Below are 20156 nucleotides of genomic sequence, written 5' to 3'. Positions count from 1 at the left end.
GAGGTGTATCTGAAGTCTTCTCACTTCTTTAATCAACATGAAGTGTGACGTAGCTAAGGAGACTTTTTACGAGCTATAATCTTCTTTCCTTCCATTTTATAACCAATTACCGTGCTCATAAAAAAGGTTTACTCTTATTACTTAAAGGTGCTAAAGAGTGCAGTTTATTCTTAACTTTACAATTGAACGTTTCTAAGGTATCAGTATATATTAACTTCGGTAGTTTTTCTAACTTAGTAAATGTAAATAAGACTTTTAACTTGAAAGATATAAAAATGAAAATTTTTATTTGTTTTCTAGCGCCAAATATAGTTATGACCATTAACGATTGGAAATAATGTATAAATGTATAATCATGATTAGGTCGTATCAGTATATAATTTAGTTTATAATAGCCAGTAAGAGAAAGAAATCACTTCGATTTGAAATACAAGTTGACACAAGTAATTTCACAGTATAATAACTAGTTTTCCATTACCATTGTAGCTCCCCAAAAGGGTAGAAAATATAGTAGCTCTCTTTATAATAAAGAACAGCGGTATGAGAGATACAAAATAAATATAATAAGATATAAATAAATAACAATTTAGCAAGAAAATTATTAAAAACCTTTTTAAACTAAATAATTGAATTCTTCTTTTATTTTAAAACTTATTTGTTAGAAATAATCACCATGAATCATGATCCCTCGTGATTTAGGTTGGTTAGGTAATAGCAATTCTCCATGTTATTAACTTCCAGTCGTGGTTTTCACAAAGGTAGAGGTAACAAAATTAAAAACAGGGAACAACAACATACCCCTGTATTAGCTCCCAAAACTATGTTAACCAAAACAATATGAGTTTCATAACGTAATTCAAACTTAGTTGTAAATTTCAAACGTAAGGGTGTTTTACGTAGACGTATAAATTGGTTTATATAAATGTTCGATCTACTTTTACAATAAATGTATAGGCTAACGCTTAGCATGTATTGTTTTAAAATTATAGCAATTGATTTAGCATCAGGGTTATACGTTACTAAATATTTTTGTATTACTTTTTACAGTCAAGTTCAAATAACAAAATTTAACATTTAAGTTTATTTTAGTTTTACAATAAGATATACGTCAATATTTGTGGTTTAAAAATTTTGGTGATTTTTTCAGGAAATTAAGATGGATTTTTCATAAAATAAGGGTTGTACACTCAAAACCTGTTTCTTGTTTATATATTTAGAAATAGTTTCTTTGTTTTGATTAGATAAACAATGTGATTAAGATTTGTCTAACAAAATTAAGAAACCTTTATAATGGCATAAATTGTTTCCTTTAGGGGAATCTGTGGTCGTAACATTAACTAAGGTAAGGAATAAGCATGACAAAAAATGAATGTCTTTTATGACTAAATGTTCTTATTTTTTTAATATTTCCTACAACCCTACAACATTCCATACTTCACCATACCTATATATTTCAATAAAAATCTTTCCCTACGCTCACCTGACAAAGTGGGCTTCCTTGCACTTATGATAGTACAGACAGTTGCTAATCAATGCTTTTACTTACTTTTGCCGCACTTTTTTTTCTTTTTTTTTTGCCACTCTCCAGTATTCCAACCAAACAACACAAAACAGATTGCTTTTATCAGGCACGTAATCCGTGTACGTTTGAAAATAAGTTGACAACACTTAGAGATACTACGACTACGATCAGCTGTTGCAGTGTATCCCATTTCGTTCAACGCTTGGGGACCTATCCTAAACCGTATTGTTTAGTGTTTAGACTAATTATTTCTATGCTTTGTAATAACTGTAGGAAACACTATTTTCACAAAGAAATCTATTGAATTATCTAAAACAGGTGAATGACAAGTTTTATCATATCATGTTGAAACTTCAACACCAAAGAAAAGAAAAAGTTTTCTTTATGCCTTTCTATAATAAAACATGGCATCGTATCTACAACTTGTACGCATTATCTATACCTAGGAATAGTTTAGCTGGGTGGCTGAGTGGTTATAGTGCTCCCCTAGTAATCAAAACATCACCAGTTCAATCCTGATAAAAGTAAGTAGCTTTTTGATGGTTCAAAACTGGACTCAGCTGTTCCTGATCATGGGGCTTTTAATACACGTTCCTGACTAATGAAACAGCTGATCTTAGTTAGTAAATAACTTCTTGATCAGCATTGTACGTGTTATTAAATTTACGGAAAGTAAATAAAAGAAACGTCTTATAACACTTAAAACATATATTTACGCTTATACTGTTACTCACAAGACGGTAAATATACAAAAAAGGTGGTAAGTGGTGATCGATTTCGATTGGACACTCCAATCATCATCAGACCCAATAGGCGAATGACAACGCCTATTGGGTCTGATGATTATACTCCGGGTCCGGGTGTTCACTCTTAGGTTAAAATCCGCACATAGATGGCGTCCCCATCTCAAATGATGACGGCAATGAATGTTAAAAGGAATCAAGATCATACCGTTTTGATATTTGTTGCTATATTGCATATATTGATATTGAATATTAATCAAACTATATTGCAGCCAAATTTTTAACTTTGTGGTAAAAAGTTATAAAACCAAACTGTTATGAAAACGGATTGAAATTCGTCCATTCGACATTGGTCGGCGTATTTGTTTTGGTTTGATTAAACAAATGAGGGCAACGTTAATTGAAGTTAAATATTTGTTGGTTGCCTCAACCGCCGTTTTTGACAAGAGTCGACGAGTAATAATTTGGGAATTTGTTTCGCAATACAATAAATTGGTTTGTATTTTGTATACCCATTTTATTTATGTGGACTTTTAATGGAATTCTATTTTATGAATAGGTTGAGTCATATAGAACGGTTAACACCAATATTGTATATTTTAATGTCTACACTACCGGTATTTAAGATGAAAGTAATCCAACATTAAAAGGTAGGGGTGAGCTGGTCTATTGGTTAGAGCACGGAATTTCATTCCCTGAGGTCCCGGGTTCAAATCCAGCCAAATCACCAATAGATCTTGTCTAAGTGATAATGCCGCAACCTCTAGGTCTAGCCTGAAGTAATTTGAAAAACAATCCATGCGTGCCTAGCGTCCTAGGACAAAAAAAATACTTTAATGACCGTTTGATACCCTGAATGTTAAGAGGAAAACCCGTCCCTCCCGTGCCGTGGTTTGAGATGCTAACTCTATGGATAGTTAGTAGTACACCACTAATTTTTTAGTTACCTACTAAAATTGTAATATTGAACAGCATGATTCTAAATTTAATATGTATTGCGTTTTTACCAGTAGGCCTACATGCATATTCGATTTTTGGGTTTTAATTTCTTTCAAAAATGTATTTAGTTAGTGGCTATACATTGACGAATAAATACAAATTATTTGCCAATACAAATTATTTGTCTGCAATACAAATTATTTGCCAAGTCGGAAGAGATCAACTAATTTAAAGGAACACAAACTTTGACAATTGTTTGTTAACTTCTAACCCACTGCGCATATTTTATCAAAGGATAAGTTTTATTATTCGATATTTTTTTAATTAAAACTTTTGAACGTTTCTTAATTTCAGGCTACTTATCTCATTTAATTATAACTGGAATATTTAGAGTAATTTCAAACTTATTTTATAAAACTAACTTCTTTGTGATGGTCCTATTCCACAAAGGCTCTTAAACTGTTTTAACTAAATAGCTTTTTTTACATTTTTTACTGATTTACCAAATTCAATATCGGTGTTTCGTTTCCAAAACAGTACATAAAATACAATAATAGAAAGTGTAATAAAAAAGGTGTAAAAGACACAAAATTTTTGAATTCATTTTCCTACTACTAGAAAGTCAAATAATAAATATTAATGTTACCTTCTGGTTTTCCTATTCGCTGCTAATTTTGTGACGCGTTTCGTCAACACAGTGTCATCTTCAGACATCCACTAATAGATGTGCCATAAATAAATAACACAGTCACATGACACATTTTACACGAGTATACAGATTCATTTAACCAGTATTGCCTGCTCGTACGCACACGAATTCTGGTCGAGCGTTGTCTGTGGTGTATTTGCCCATGACGTCATTGCTCTTTTCCAAGCGTATCGCAGTGGCGAACAATGCATTTCCTTGTTTGCACTGTATTGCCTTATAAATCTAATAACACTAAAAATTGTAAACATATGCTTTCCTTGCACTTGGGTAATATCTGCAATTATCCGAGATGGAGTTGTAAGGATGGTCCAGTGTTGAATGATCACAAGGATAGTGACTTCTTGCAGCATCGGACCTTTGACCTTAAATATCATGTGAGCATTATAACCTAGATACCTAGCTTTAAACCTATTATTTTATATACAAATATGTATGTATTTTATTAAAATTACATTAGCCTTTTAGTCCCTGTGAGCCAATAGTAAAGCTGGTAAGTAAAAAAACAACCATGTTTTAACATGAGATTTATGGTGAAAAATAATCAATTCTAACACAATATTTAATGGCTGTCCAAACTTGGAAAATTTCGTAAAATATGCTTATTTTATAATAGTGTATCAAGAAATGTTCTAAGTGTTACTTAGAAGTCTTCGTCACCCCCAGGTCCTCTGTTGACTCCACATCTCTCCTCTTTGAACGGTTTGTTTTTTACTTCACAATTCATCTTCTTGCTCTCCTCCTTAGCCAACCAAATGTTCACCGCAGTTTTTCCAGCCAAGCAGGTCGGCGAAGAGGGAAATAGTTTCTGTAACACGTAACTAATATTATAGACTCGATTACAATAGTTTAAAAACATTTAAATTGAGTTTAAAAGCTAGTATCGAGCGAGTAAAAACAGGCTTGTCAGTGAATACTGCATACAAATCTTGATATTAACAACTTATCTTACAATAATTCAACCGGCAATACAACTGCTATTTGAAGTAAACATATTTTTCAGACACAATATTTCTTTCATGATACTATGTGGTTAGAAGCATCACTCGCTGGGCTATTATGTAATTAAGGTTTGTAAAGCTTCTAGTAACATGTTCCGTTAACTACAGTGCTTAACCAAGTTTGCAGCTCAAATATTAGATTAAATAATGTAGAATCTTAATTTGAACTGTATAGTATTCTTATCTGTGGGATATTTTACAGATAGATTTTTAGCCGTTTATTTCTTAACACTAAAATATACATACTATTAAACATTTTCCAGGTTATGTCTACAGATTATCTATCAACTGTTTTTCTCTTACCTCAACGTCACTTTTTCCTTTACTGTCTTTGCTTTCGAGAGCTTTACTTCCTTCTACGTCACTTGCTGGAACCAACCATCCGAAACCCAGCAGGTTTCCTTTTTGAACTTCGTCATACACCAAGAAAAAGGGGTTGTCGCAGGTGCTAGTGGTGTCCTTAAATGGAGCCAGAACTAAACCTATAATTAACACAGTACGTATTAGCATAGCCTCTACTGCTAGTGCAATGCCACGCGTTGATGTGGCAATGTCGCACCGGCCTATTGCCATGGTACGCTCCATATCAGTACCACAGTTGTTTCAGTAGGCCGGGTTTGCGGCGTTGCCACATCGTGTTGCGTTGGCTTTGTATTTGAGGCGAAGATATTGTTCAAGCCATTAAATCATTGTAATATCATAGCAAGTTAAACAGTCTGTCCTTAAAACTTGTATTTTGTTATGTTTTGCGTTGGCTCTTATCTTTGTAGACAAATATTACCAATATACCACCTCCATCCGGATTTTATCGTTGAGCTAGCCAACCTGGTAAAATACAGGTAAGTTACAGCCCATTTGATTGATCCGAGAACGGTTCCCACTTGGACTTTCAGTAAATGCAACTACTGCATCATAGCTACTTTTTTCAGTAATTAATTGCTACTTTTTACTGCTCTCTGATTAGAGTTCAAGTGTTCTTGGAGACTAGTCACCATCTTGGATAATTCCAAACAGCTGCTTAAGAGTTGTTTATCATGCCAAAATATTTGTTTCAAATACCAAAGTGGTTGTATTTTAAATATCTAGGACACTGAGATCTGAAATTCCCTTTGTAGTTTTGCAATTGTTTATGAGTTAGAACAGTTAGACTCCAAGGACTTGGGCTTTCTGTCAATTAATTATTAGGTCCTGTTTCCAAAAAATGGGGTTTCAAATTGCTTTAGATTTTAAAGCAACTTATAAGCAAACTAAGCTATATTCAAACTAAAAATTTATTTTGAAATGTTTAGGTTTGCCTCAGTATTTTTATTTACCATGAGTGTCTTTGCATCCTTTCTCAGCAAAAATATTATCATCAAACTTGAGTTGTGCACATGCTTCTCTTTGGATTCTTTTCTCTTTTCCTGTTTTATCCAGCAAATAAATAGTGTCTATTATTTCGTCATCTGCATTGACTCTTCTTCCACCACCTTTTAGAACATCTGAAAAATAACAAATAACTGTGATTAAGGAATAGGTATTTTGGAACCAAAACTATCATGAACAAATGTTTTTCTAACAAAGTGGAAAATAACGTGGACCTAAATACGAGTTCATTTCATCCATACACATTCACAATAAAGCGAACAATATCATTGGTCTCAAGCAGAATTGATTTTACATACATGTTGAGATATTTCAAAATATCATTAAGACAACCAAAGCACTATCGAAACAATAACGATGTTTACAACAATTTGATTCAACTTCATAACCTCTTTGTTTAATTAGGTTCTGTAAAATAAGAATAAAGAATTACATGTGCTTGATATTTCATTATAAAAATAATAATCACTACAATTTTGTTTAATTATTGTACACCCTGCATCAAGAATATTATATAATTTTCATGTAATTTCCAACCAGCCAAACTAATAAAAAAGTGTTGGCTGTAAGTTATGTTGTTTATTGCTACAACCTAATAATTTCTGAAGTAGGATTCTACTCGAGTTTAGATTCACTAAGTTTTTTTTTTACCTGGATCAGTTAAAATTACTGTGGCGACGTACACGGTTTTGTCTGTGTTGTCAATTTTAATAGATTTCTCCAGGAAAAGCTTGCTGTTCTTGTAGAAGACATCATTTGAACCTTTTGGAATCTGTAAAATAAATTATACACCATACCTTTGTGAATAAACCGTGTGAAATTGTTGAAACGTTTATATCCTGAAATTATTTTTTTTATTTTTTTTTTGTTATATATCAGGTATATCACTTAGAGCAGTCATAAATACTTCTAACTTGTATCCCATGTTGATTGGTAATCATATGTTTTAAAGATAACAAACCATTTGGTCTATTTTTTTCCCATTACCGGTCTATAGTCTGTGCCCATAGTATACAGAGAGTGGATTCATTTGATTTCAATACTAGCAAGGTGCTTAAAGTAATGTTTCATACAAATATCGTATTGGATGCCTATTGTTGACAGATTATACACTCTTACATCATTCAAACAAGTATTAATTTAACCATTGATAATAACTTGGTAACCCAATTGAATTTTTTTAAATATCCATAGTACTATTCTTGGAACAAATGTAGCTTACATATGAAATAAAAAAATACTAAACGGATTATATTTTGGTCACTATTTGTATAATTTTGTTTTCGGAGGGCCTTAAGTTTTGTCCTTGACTTTTTATTTATTTATTTTTGTATAAACATAAATATGTACATATGATTATGAACATAAATATGTTTGTATAACATAAATAATCTCTTGGTTACTACCGATGTGAATAATACTGCCAATACTGTCCTCTAAGTGTCTTGGTAATCTTATTTTTTTTATGTATGGTCACTACTGTCTAAAATAGTAGACATCTCTGTATAACATTACTTTTGCTTGAGATTCTACATTTTTATTTCAAATTTACATTTGTATACGATTCATTTCCTTTGTATACATTGAATAAATGAGCTGTGATTCCAATATTGAATCAAATATATATAGTTTTTGTTGAGATATTGATTAGTCAGCGTTGTGAGGGTTTTTGAGATTTTAAGTTGTTGCAATTTCCCTCACAGGCCTTTATAATCGGGCTTTATTTTGTCAACGTTGCATTTTTTATATAGCTGAAAAATTTAACGGTACGATTTTCCAATGCAATTCTTATTACGACTCCCTAACCAAAAAATTGTGAAAGGAACTGTTTTTATAATAATTTAAAATCTTACGAAATCTGTTTATTGGCTTGACAATGTACCCAACCATGCTTGATCAGATAGGAGTGAATAATCCTGGCTATAGAATCAGCTGATCTCAGTCAGTTACAATGACATCTCATCCAATCAACTTTCATAGTCTACTAATCTTCGCCATATAATACACATCCTGGCATGTTAGTGACGTAGACACCTAATCTAATCTGAGCTAATATAAGATAATAAAAGCTAATACAAGTTTATCTAAGTCTTATAGCTAATGTAAGTTAATAAAAGCTTATCTAAGCTAATAAAAGCTAATATAAGTTCATAAAAGCTTATATAAGTTAATAAAAGCGTTTTGGAGCTAATTTTAAGCTAACATAAGCTAATTAGCAAATAAAAGGTAATGAAAGCTAATTTAAGCTAAAATAAGCTTATAAAAGCTAATACATTAATAACAGCTAATCTAAGCTAATAAAAGCTAATATAAGTTAATAAAAGCTAATCTAAGCTAATAAAAAATAACTCAAGCTAATAAAATCAAAGTCCTCACTGCTAGTCTCACTCCCGCCAAAACGTCATTTTTGTCGAACGCCATTTGTACAGGGGAACCACCTTTGTTGTACCACGTGATCAACTTTGGGTCCGTTTCCACATTTTTCCATCCTTTCTCTCGAGCAATCTGTACATTCTTTGGAAGCTCGGTGTCTTCATCTGTTTGTTTTGAACAAGTTTTATTAATTTCATAGTGAGTTTTGTTAAGTTTACGTTTCAATTATTCAAGACAAGTTTATAAGATACTTGCTGAAAAAAGTGAAGGATTCTGGCAAGTACAACATAAATCTGTGAATCGACCAATTCCTTCATCAACAAGCCTACACGTCATTTGTGCACAAACAACTGTGAATACTTGGACCATTTGCAACACAATCCGATAAAACCACAATAAGGCTTGCAAAGTCACTGGTAGAATCAAATATTTTACAGTTTTTTACAGTGTCTTTATGAGCTGCATTGCTGCATATAAAAACCCAGCAAGTAACCTGCAAACTCCCCCGTAAGATCAAACTTTAATAAACAATTTTATGGATTGCCATTTTTTATGCTTATAATACAATAAATATGAAATGCTTGCACATTATTTGGAACTCAAAACACAAAAAAATATAATTTTTATTGAGTTCTCTCTTAATTTAAAACTTCTTATGGGAAACATTTCTTCTGATAATCCATTTAACACTGGTGCATTTCTTTAAATTAGTGAAAGTATGAATGAATTATCTAAGTAAGATGAATTATTACAGCCAAGAAGATAAGTAAATATTTTGAATAACTTAAACGAATCGAGGATTTTGTAATCACTACCAAAACAGACGTGTTTAATTTTCAATGATATAGTAAGTTAATAATTTCATTTTGTTAACTAATTATGTTTAATAAATGTTACTCCTGATCAATAGTCATGACAGTCAAAACTGTACCATAAGGATATAATTTAGTTGCATTAATATGATTTGTATAAACTTTGTTAAATCAATATACAAACTGCTTCTTGTTTCAATTTAAAGTTTGAAAGTACAAGAGGTGGGTTCTGTACCCAAATGGAAAACGAGATAAGTGTGTAAGCTATTAAGAAAATTCAAATTTAAACTTTAAGGTAATCGATTTTAAAATTCCTAGGAGTTTTCTATAGTGAAATGTAAATGTTTTAAAACTTTCCAAACATTTATTTGATGTGTTTTAGATTACCAAATATTTTATTTCAAATTTTAACCATGAAAACAAACTAGATTAGATAAAAACATGACATTGGATTTGCCATTTGAACTTTCCCTTATGGTTATCATTTTAACAAAAACATTCAAATTAACTTACGGAATATATCTGTCACGTCAAATCCTGAAACAAAAACAAACAATGAGATCAATGATTGTATAAAGTAATGGATCTTTAAAATACAAAGAAAACGAGGTTATTTACTTTTGAACCTATACTAAATTTTCTTTTTTACATCTTTAAAGTTGTACTATTTTGGATACAAATCAAGAATCTGATATATCCTAAACTAAAAATATTTCATCAAAGAGAATACTTACTTCATAAAACTGTAAAAAAAACCTTGGTTTTAAAATTTAAAAAAATACAGTCAATGAGCAATAGGTATATTATACATATATACAAAATATTTTTTAAAGAAATCAATTTAATCTTACATTTATCAATGTTTTGGTCAAACAACGTTTCAAGAACAGGAAAAGGTTTCACAAATTTACAGTACCAGTTTTTAAGTATATTTACCAACATGTGTCGTGGTCTGGGTGGTGAAAATGAATTGTAGTTGAGTAAATATAGTATTTAACTGGCAGCTTTTCCTTAAACATTCGTAAGTTTTATTCAAATTCTCCGTTAAAATAATTTCTTGAATATATTAAAACCTAATTTTACACAAAAATTAAAATTGTTAAGAGGTCAAATTCCAACGGATAAATAACAGTTGCGTTTTAATCGTAAATCAGCTGTTACCAGTACTGATATTTTAAATGCTTATGATAAACATAACCTCACTATCATAAATGTAAAGGAAAAACAGTTGAAATATATGAGTATAAATAAACAAGTTCAAAATAAATCAAATACTAGGGTACAGTTTCTTAACTGGGCTATGCTAATATCGATTGAAACTATCGAATTGAAAATATTGATTAATAAGCGATAAATATAAGATTAATTTATGAACTTCAAATTCCAAAAGTACAAATATTCATAACAAACTCACCTTTAGTAACCCCCAAAATCAGTAGAAATACAGTCAACCGCTCCATGTTGATAAAAGAGAACTAGTGAAGTGACCGATGAGTTATTCGCAACTATGTCTCTCCCACCACTACAGCCAGCTGTTACGCAGCACTACAGCTGATTGTTACCTAACCACCGCTTGTTACTGACTATTGTTGAGCAGATGATTTATTCTTTAACGGGTTTGTCCGGTTCTATGTGTGTGGAATCAAAAGTATTCTGTGTATTTCGGCCGGTTTCACTTAAAGGGCTTAAAATGTGCAAAGGGGATTTTATTTTATTTTTTTTTAACAGATGTTTGGTGATAGGAACATTAGTTTACATTAGTTTAGGGGTTAGTTGATAATTTTTTTTTTTATAATTATGGATAAAAATATGAGAGTGTAGTGTAGACCATAAATTTATTCTGGTTTATATTTTGAGACTCACTAGTACACTTAATATCCTTATTTTATTCAATTGAAGATATGCGTACCCTCACTGGGAGAGGAATAATTTTCTTTTAACTAAAAATCTTTTCGTGGTTTACTTGGCCTAAATTTTTTAAGCGAGAGAAATACTCATACATTGATAGGAAGTAGTTTAGTGGATGAAATATTATTATTATTATTATAAAAATTAGATTCTTTGTGCTTTATTTTGAGCAGAGCTGAACTGTTTGGGTATTGGATCATAATGTGGAATTGCTATTGTAATACCACTAATCTAGATAATCTCTCCATATAATTTGATATTTATCTCATGAATATAAGCGAATAAGAGTGCAGTTCAGCGATAGGACATATTTACAGGAAATTACGTTTCAGTGTTCGATGAGTTCACTGGGGTTGTTCAAGAACTCTGGACCTCTCTCACTAATACCACATTATACACAAGTGATTAGGCAAAATGGTATTAAACACAAAATACTTCAAAATGTCAACAAATGAGAATAAAAGCAAGTCATGGTTCCTAAAAGGTTTTGAGAGCCAACATAAACACTAAGAATCACAGACGCCAATTTGCATGTTTAACGAAGTAAAAGGTTGTGCAAATTTCACTTTCGTTTAGTTTCATCACACATAACTAGCACCTAGATTATAGTGTCAAACTGCTGATTTATAAATTTGTGTTTGATTTAGCATCTTTTTACGTTGTCGACATGATGGCCTAATTGAATGTTGTGTCTAAAATGTATATTTATTTTTAGCGAATTTCCCGTATAGGGAATAAGCTATTACCGTAGTACTCATGGTAAGACCTAGACCCGGGACCGATTTAATTTTTCATTTTGAGGTCCCTAGAGGCCAAAAACACAATTCTTTCAAATTCATATATATATATGGGTGTGTTCGTTAGCGCGATAACTCGAGCAAAAATGATCCGATTTTGATGAAATTCGGTACAAACGTGTAAACCTACGTTTATTCGAACGAGTTCGCGATCCAGCATAATCGGACTATGGGAACGGGGGTTTATGGGGGTTTTTATGGGGTAAAAATGGGTTTTTCCCATTTTTGGCCCTAAAACAAAAAATGTTGCAATTTCTGTCTAAACCGTTTTGTAGAGCTTAAAAAAATCAATAATTTAGTATATTGAAGCGCTGTTGTACAGCGACATTCGTATGTATAAAGTTTTTAGTAAATATAAGTGAACTTTAAAACACAAGGATAAAATATAGTTTATCGATTTCTCTTACACTAGTAATGCTCCAGAATGGGTTAAGAGCTTTCGTGTAATACAATGTTAAAGGGAACAAAAAGTTGTATATGTAGAAATATAGGGTTATATTTTTTTAGAACATTTTTCAATCAGACAACACAATTGAGTTCGCTGAATTGGCGGAAGTATATGTGGAGCGAGATGGTTCCATACTTTCCAACCCAATCTTTGAGGCAAGTAGGTCCAGATGGTACAATAAACTGTAACAGAAAAAACATTGATTATTTAAAATTGAAAATTACATACTTAAAATCACTTACATACTTGTCCTAAGACTTTTATACCAGACTTATTTTGAGTTTTACTTATGTAAGCCTTAACCTCATCGTTTCAAATAAGCACAATCAAAAACTACTACAGACTACTACAAAAACTATGGTACAGACATCTAAAACATCTATACGAAATAGTAATCTATGTGTGGAACACTTTACTCTCTATTATGGCTATAAACTTCAGTTCTTTGCGATGAATCTTTGCAGCAAATCTGTTTCTTGCAGTCTAAAAACCTGTCACTGACCTTATGACGTATATGGTGGGAGATTCATTCGTTTTCAAAATGCTAGACACACACAAAAGTGAAATTCAGCTAGAGTGCTGCAAATGTAGCCGTTCTGTTCACAAATTATGCCAATAAGCGACTAGGAGATTCATTGCTGCGTATACGGGAACTAAGAAGCAACACTCACTGACACGCACAAGCGGCCCTTACTTCAAAAACATTCTCGTACAATCTTAATTCTGTTTATATGAATTTGCATTAAGTTCGTCGATGTTATTTAGGAGAATGTAGCGGAAATTATGACTGTTACAAAAAGTTGTGAAGCCGTTTCAGAATCTGTAATCTGATCCCGTACGAGTTTAGAAAGTAGCCTACGGTACCTAAAACGATAAATAAACATACTCCCTTAGTAGATTTCCCATTCTTATGGAACAGCTGAAGCCAATATTATCGTTAGTTCTGTTCGGTGCACTATAGAGGTCGTGTTTAGTTTACAATTTGTTTCTTGTTATTTCAGGCATTTACAACCCCGTTTAACCAAATAAAACGATATAATCATAAACAATAACTAATCCTATAGTTATATAACCAAATAGTAAAACACAAATCATGAAATTAACTCTAAATAATAATAGAAACATGATTTCGTCGACCCTAGCCACTTGTGTCACCGGACATGAACTAGACATGAAAAACGAGCTTCAACATTTATACAATGGGATGGGAAGTCTAATTGTATTGTGTTAATGATAGATAGTATGAGTGATTAGTTTTTACAAAATAAAAGAGATGAAAAACAATTGCTGGTTTATTAACATGGTTGAGAACAAAACTGATAAAAGTAAACAAAAAAGTAAATAAATCATAACAATTAATAGCATATTATTTCATCCTCAAATGGCAGGCAGTTGATAGTATACATAGTACTTCTAACATACTCCCCCCCAAATTGCAACAGGGAACTGGGCAATTTTATTCTGTGACAGGAAGAGAGCACAATTTTGCTATTGGTCTTTTGAGTATTCCAGTAGCTGTCTTCAGTGTTACCACGCGAATGAGATTGGGCTCACTCGAATGGAATGGTGAATCAATCAAAACATCAAGGTAAACCTCAGCACAATCCTAAGATAAATGCAGCTTTGGTAGCAGAATCTAAAGAAAAAGGTATGTGTAAACTTTGTAGTCATGCTCATTACATAGTATATTGCAAAGAGTTTCTCGCTAAAACACCTGTTCAACGTAAGGACTTCTTATCAAGTAAAAGGTTATGTTTCAACTGTCTTGGTCCTCACTTGCTCAAAGAATGCCGATCTCAAAAATCATGTGTGAAATGTGGTAATCGCCACCATACATTGATTCATGACGCTGTCAGTAAACCTTTTGATACATCTAGTCAAATCAAATCATAACAATTAATAGCATATGATTTCATCCTCAAATGGCAGGCAGTTGATAGTATACATAGTACTTCTAACATACTCCCCCCCAAATTGCAACAGGGAACTGGGCAATTTTATTCTGTGACAGGAAGAGAGCACAATTTTGCTATTGGTCTTTTGAGTATTCCAGTAGCTGTCTTCAGTGTTACCACGCGAATGAGATTGTCAAGCCCAGGATGAACTTCTATGACCTTTGCTAAAGGCCATTTTGATGGAGGATATTGTTCGTCAATAATAAGGACTACTGATCCTACTTTAAGTTGTGTGTTTGGAAATCTCCATTTATAAATTGTCTGCAGTTGCTGAAGATATTCCCTTGACCATCTTTTCCAGAAACTTTGTAACATTTGCTGCAACAACTGCCATCTTGAAAGTCTATTTGCTGGTACTTCCTTGAGGTCTGGTTCTGGTATTGTAGATAGTGATGAACCAACAAGAAAATGTGCAGGAGTCAATGTAGATAGGTCATCAGGATCATCAGTCAATTTGCAGAGAGGTCTCGAATTCAAAACCGCTTCGATTTGTGTGAGAATGGTAGTGAATTCTTCGTATGTTAGTTGAGTATTACCAACAATTCGTTTTAGGTGATATTTCACTGACTTAACTCCTGCTTCCCAGTGACCACCGAAGTGAGGAGCAGATGGAGGGTTAAATTTCCACAATGTTCCATCTTTAGTTAGAAGATCTCTTAGTTTGGTACTTGTCGTTGTTGAAGCCGTGAATAGACGTTTTAGTTCTGCATCAGCACCGATAAATGTAGTACCACAATCGCTGGACAGAGTGGAAGAAATTCCACGGCGAGCTGTGAATCTCTTATATGCTGCAATGAATGCTTCTGCAGAGTAATCGGTGACTAATTCGAGGTGGAGTGCAGATGTTGACGAGCAGATGAATACTACAATATATCCCTTGTATGTTTTTGCTGCTTTACCTCGCCAAGTCTTGATAACGAATGGACCTGCGTAGTCCACACCAGAGTGGAGAAATGGTCGTGAAGGGGTGACTCGAGATGTAGGAAGCTGTCCCATAAGTTGCTGAGCTCGTTCAGCTCTGTATCGAGCACAAGTGACACACCGTAGTAGTTCTTTCTTAATAGCTGGGCGACCACCGAGAATCCAAAAACGTTGTCTAATGGTTGATAATGTAATGCTTGTACTACCATGTAGTGTACGAAGGTGGGAATCAGATATTATTAATTTTGAAAGATTAGAATCTTTTGGGAGGAGAAGTGGGTGTTTTGAGTCATACTCAAGAGTGGATTGGTTGAGTCTACCTCCAACTCTGATAAGTTTATTTTGATCAAGAAACGGAGTGAAATTGTGGAGTTTACTCAACTTATTGATTGGTTTCTGATTAGTGAGTTGTTTTAGATCTTCATTGAAGGCTTCTAGCTGAACAATACCTGTCCAAAGTAGTAAAGAATCATTTAATTCTTTGGGTGTCAGATAGGGAGTGTGTTCTATACTGTTAATTTTCTTGAGACGATTGATAAATCTTCGACACCATGCTGTGATCCGAAGTAGCTTATTGAGATCAGAGTAGCGAGAAAGTAAGTCAGGTTCTGATTTAGATTGGGATAAATACGTTGATTTCTGACTGCGCTGCTCAGACACGGCTTCCTCTGCAAGTTCGTCGGAACTCATGGGCCAATTTACAGAATCTTCCGCGAGCCACGAGGGTCCTGACCACCACAACTTGTGGTCCACGAGAGCTTTAGGAGATAACCCACGTGAAGCGCAATCGGCTGGATTCTCTTTGCCAGGAACATACCTCCAACGAGCTAATGGTTCTGTTTCCTGTATAATGCTAACTCGATTACAAACAAAGTCTTTCCACTTGGATGGGTGGTTCTGAATCCAAGTAAGAGTTACACGAGAATCTGTCCACAACCACAATGGAGCAGATTTGATATCTAGAATTTCTCTAACATATTTTGCAAGACGCACCAACATTAATGCTGCTGTAAGCTCTAGTCTGGGGATACTCATTTTCTTAAGAGATGCAACTCTGGTTTTAGCACAAACAATGTTTACAAAAATACCTGACTCAGACCTTACTTTAATATACACAACAGCAGCCATTGCAGACTGGGATGCATCTGAAAACCCGTGAAGTTCCACACAGCAGGAATATGATTTGGTGAGACCTAAAAATCTTGGAATTGATATAATAGACAAGTCTTCTAGTTGAGCTTCAAGATTTTTCCAGTGTGCCAACAGGTAGGGAGGAAGAAAATCATCCCAGTTTAACTTAATCAACCATATTTGCTGCAAAAATATTTTAGCTTGAATTATTACAGGAGCGATAAATCCTAAGGGATCAAATAGTTTTGCAATATGAGATAGAACACTTCGCTTAGTTATCGGAACTGGAGTTTGGAAATCAATCTGGAACTGAAAATCGTCACTTGCTGGTTTCCAAGTTAATCCTAGGGTTCTTACAGCTGTTGATTCTTTGATTGAAATTGAAGCTTCTTTTACATACCGTTCGGGAGATATTGAAGTTAGTGTTGAAAGGTTGTTGCTTATCCACTTTTGTAATGGAAAACATCCTTCCATGCAAAGTTTATCGACTTGTGTTATGACCTCTTGACATTCGTCAATAGTGTCAGCACCCCCAAATATGTCATCAACATATCTTCCTTTTGAAATAACAGATGCTCCTAAAGGATATTGATTCCCATGGTCGATTACAAGTTGATTCATTGTTCTCAATGCTAGAAAAGGGAGCACATGATAAACCATAAGTTACGGTTTTCAACTGATATGTACAAAGTTGTTCATTGTCGTACCATAAGATTCTTTGTAAGTCCCAGTCATCTGGATGAACCATAATCTGCCGATACATTTTTTCAATGTCTGCAGAGAAGACGTACTTGAATTGTCTGAACCAAATTAAGACATCAGATAAATTAGTTTGCAACTTTTCCCCAGTATGAAGGATATCGTTTAGAGATTTACCCGTAGAAGAACGCTGTGATCCATTGAAAACCACCCTTAGTTTTGTGGTTGAACTGGTATCCCGAAGGACGCCATGATGAGGTAAGTAAAATGTTGGAGTATTTACTACAGAATCACTTCCTACTTTTGACATATGATCAAGTGATTCATATTCTGAGATGAAGTTAGAATACAGTTTGTGATAGTTAGGATCAGTAACAAAACGTTTTTTCATTGAGTTCAATACATTGAGAGCAGATGTTCGAGAATTCCCTAGATTTTCAGCAGACTCTTTTAGAGGAAGTTTAACAACATACCTTCCAGTTTCAGTCCTAGAGTGCGTTGATTGAAAGTGTTCTTCACACGTTTGATTTTCAGGAGATAAAACCTGAACTGGATCTTTAGCAAAATCCTCCTGTTCCCAAAACTTCTGAAGTAAATCATCTACTTTGTTCTCCAGTAGGCAATGATACATTGATGATTTATTGTCATTGATGAAAAGTCCACACGGCCCAGATAACACCCAACCAAAGATGGTTGATTGAGCGATAGGAGATAGAGGCGGACCCTTGATAAGTCCAGGAAGAATGATACTTCCATAAACATCAGCTCCAAGTATCAAATCTACAGACCCAGGGGTCATGAAATCTTGATCAGCTAGTTGAAGCTTCTTGATATGATGCCAGTTAGATTTACCTGGTGTCATAGTAGGTAACTTATCAGTGAGTTTTGGCAGAATATGAGCTCTTAACGGACAGATGAATTTGTCGTTAGATGTACTCCCAATGTTAATGGACACTAATCCACGAGTAGTTGATGATTGATTTCCTCCGATACCGATAAGAGATAGTGATGATGAGGAGCGTTCAATATGAAGAGTCTGCACTAGATGCTCGCTGATAAAGGAAATTTCGGAGCCTTGGTCTATTAGAGCTCTACATACAATGTTGTTACCTTTCGGGCTGATTACTCTAACTTGAGCAGTAGCTAAAAGAACTGTGTGTCGATTTACAGTGGGAAGAGAGTGATTTGAGGAAACTTGTGGTGTGTTTGATGATTTTCTTTCCGAATTTAGTGGATTTGGTGTTTGATAAGTGGATTTGATTTGACTAGATGTATCAAAAGGTTTACTGACAGCGTCATGAATCAATGTATGGTGGCGATTACCACATTTCACACATGATTTTTGAGATCGGCATTCTTTGAGCAAGTGAGGACCAAGACAGTTGAAACATAACCTTTTACTTGATAAGAAGTCCTTACGTTGAACAGGTGTTTTAGCGAGAAACTCTTTGCAATATACTATGTAATGAGCATGACTACAAAGTTTACACATACCTTTTTCTTTAGATTCTGCTACCAAAGCTGCATTTATCTTAGGATTGTGCTGAGGTTTACCTTGATGTTTTGATTGATTCACCATTCCATTCGAGTGAGACACTTCCCTGGCTTCGATGTTTTCCAAAGCCCGTACACGTCCCTCGATGAAGGTCTGTAGGTCTTGCAGCGATGATGGTTCCGTCGATACGCCTTGGTGAAGCTCCCATGCCTCGTGTGTATCAGGATCTAGACGATGAACAGTCAGATATACTAAGATGTGATCCCATTGATCGATCGGCGAGCCAAGAGATTTAAGTGAGCCCAAACTCTCATTTACAGTTGAGATCAGATGATTAAGACCTTTGGCAGATTTTTGTTTTAAAGGTTGGATATTGAAAATGTCATCTAGATGTTTGTTAATCAAGACCCGTTTGTTTTCAAATCTAGCTACTAGTTTTTCCCAAGCTGGAATAAAGTTTTCCTCAGTGATTTGAAAACTAGATATCAACTGAGCAGCCTCGCCTACCAAGCTATTTTTGAGGTAATGTAATCTTGTTACATCAGTTAAATCAGGATTAGAAATTACTAAAGAATCGAAAAGATCGCTAAAACGGTTTCCAGGATTGATAATCTCCTGCAAACTGTGGCAAAGATATTTGAGGCAATTTTGGTCTGAGAAAAGAGTTGGATTTACTACTTTCTGTAATACTTGCATTTTGGAGAGATGACGTTGAGACTAAGTCAAGGAGGTCCAGCATTTCCGATTTGTTGATGAGGTAAGCTTTCTTTTCCGCGGCTGTAGTGGTCTTCATTTAGATAGTCGAGATTTTCTAGCAGTTCGGGCTTTGACTCACAGATCCTTTCGTGATCTTTGTCAAACTTTTTCCAGGTCCCTGCTTCAAAACTTCAAGTCTTGTTTGTAGTTGAGCCTTAGTTATCAGTAGATGTAATTCTTTAGTTTTTGAAAAAGGGCTGAAGCATTTTCCAGGTGTTGTAATCTTGATTTTGGAGTTTTATTTTGATTCCAGTGATGCCATAATGATAATGAATTTTCAATTTTGGTAGACATAAAATAAATTTTGATGAATAAAATTTCAGTGATATAGATACAAGTGTTTTGATATGTTGCTGTTCCGCTCGATTTAGGACCAGTAATGTTAATGATAGATAGTATGAGTGATTAGTTTTTACAAAATAAAGAGAGATGAAAAACAATTGCTGGTTTATTAACATGGTTGAGAACAAAACTGATAAAAGTAAACAAAAAAGTAAATAAATCATAACAATTAATAGCATATGATTTAGTCATCCGCCAAATGGGCAGGCAGTTCGATAGCTTAACACATAGTAATTCTGTCTA

The 20156-nt window shown here is 33.8% G+C and overlaps 2 protein-coding genes across 2 annotated transcripts; both read right to left on the bottom strand.

The window, feature by feature from the left end:
* Window positions 1-4424: 4424 nt before the first annotated feature.
* Window positions 4425-10982, bottom strand: LOC128982645 (uncharacterized). Its single transcript, XM_054401593.1, has 7 exons — window positions 10876-10982; window positions 9975-9998; window positions 8653-8813; window positions 6928-7048; window positions 6225-6392; window positions 5215-5393; window positions 4425-4718 (listed from the first exon to the last, which is right to left on the bottom strand). The coding sequence occupies exons 1-7, from the start codon at window positions 10919-10921 to the stop codon at window positions 4554-4556; spliced, it is 864 nt and encodes a 287-aa protein (XP_054257568.1). The 5' UTR covers window positions 10922-10982; the 3' UTR covers window positions 4425-4553.
* A 3629-nt stretch (window positions 10983-14611) lies between these two features.
* Window positions 14612-19608, bottom strand: LOC128982644 (uncharacterized). The gene is made up of 4 exons (XM_054401592.1): window positions 19506-19608; window positions 18815-19042; window positions 17794-18172; window positions 14612-16544 (listed from the first exon to the last, which is right to left on the bottom strand). Exons 1-4 carry the CDS (start codon window positions 19606-19608, stop codon window positions 14612-14614), a joined length of 2643 nt encoding a protein of 880 aa, XP_054257567.1.
* Window positions 19609-20156: the final 548 nt, after the last annotated feature.

Source organism: Macrosteles quadrilineatus, unplaced genomic scaffold (genome assembly GCF_028750875.1).
Source record: "Macrosteles quadrilineatus isolate MER2022 unplaced genomic scaffold, UCM_ALF_1.0 Scaffold_877__1_contigs__length_27630, whole genome shotgun sequence".
NCBI classification, from domain to species: Eukaryota; Metazoa; Arthropoda; class Insecta; order Hemiptera; family Cicadellidae; genus Macrosteles; species Macrosteles quadrilineatus.
The sequence above is the reverse complement of the archived record's forward strand: the minus strand, read 5'-3'. Positions and strand labels throughout refer to the sequence as shown.

What these genes read in the sequence shown, in the direction of transcription:
- LOC128982645 (XM_054401593.1), bottom strand. Translation starts at nt 10,921, where the DNA reads ATGGAGCGGTTGACTGTATTTCTACTGATTTTGGGGGTTACTAAAG. An exon ending in GATTTTGGGGGTTACTAAAG is followed by an intron (nt 9,999 to 10,875) that starts GTGAGTTTGTTA and finishes TTTTTGTTTCAG; the next exon opens with GATTTGACGTGACAGATATA. An exon ending in TGGCGGGAGTGAGACTAGCA is followed by an intron (nt 7,049 to 8,652) that starts GTGAGGACTTTG and finishes TTTATTTTACAG; the next exon opens with ATTCCAAAAGGTTCAAATGA.
- LOC128982644 (XM_054401592.1), bottom strand. Translation starts at nt 19,608, where the DNA reads ATGAAGACCACTACAGCCGCGGAAAAGAAAGCTTACCTCATCAACAAA. An exon ending in AGCAGAATCTAAAGAAAAAG is followed by an intron (nt 18,173 to 18,814) that starts GTATGTGTAAAC and finishes CTATGACACCAG; the next exon opens with GTAAATCTAACTGGCATCAT. An exon ending in TCTAGGACTGAAACTGGAAG is followed by an intron (nt 16,545 to 17,793) that starts GTATGTTGTTAA and finishes TGCTAAAACCAG; the next exon opens with AGTTGCATCTCTTAAGAAAA.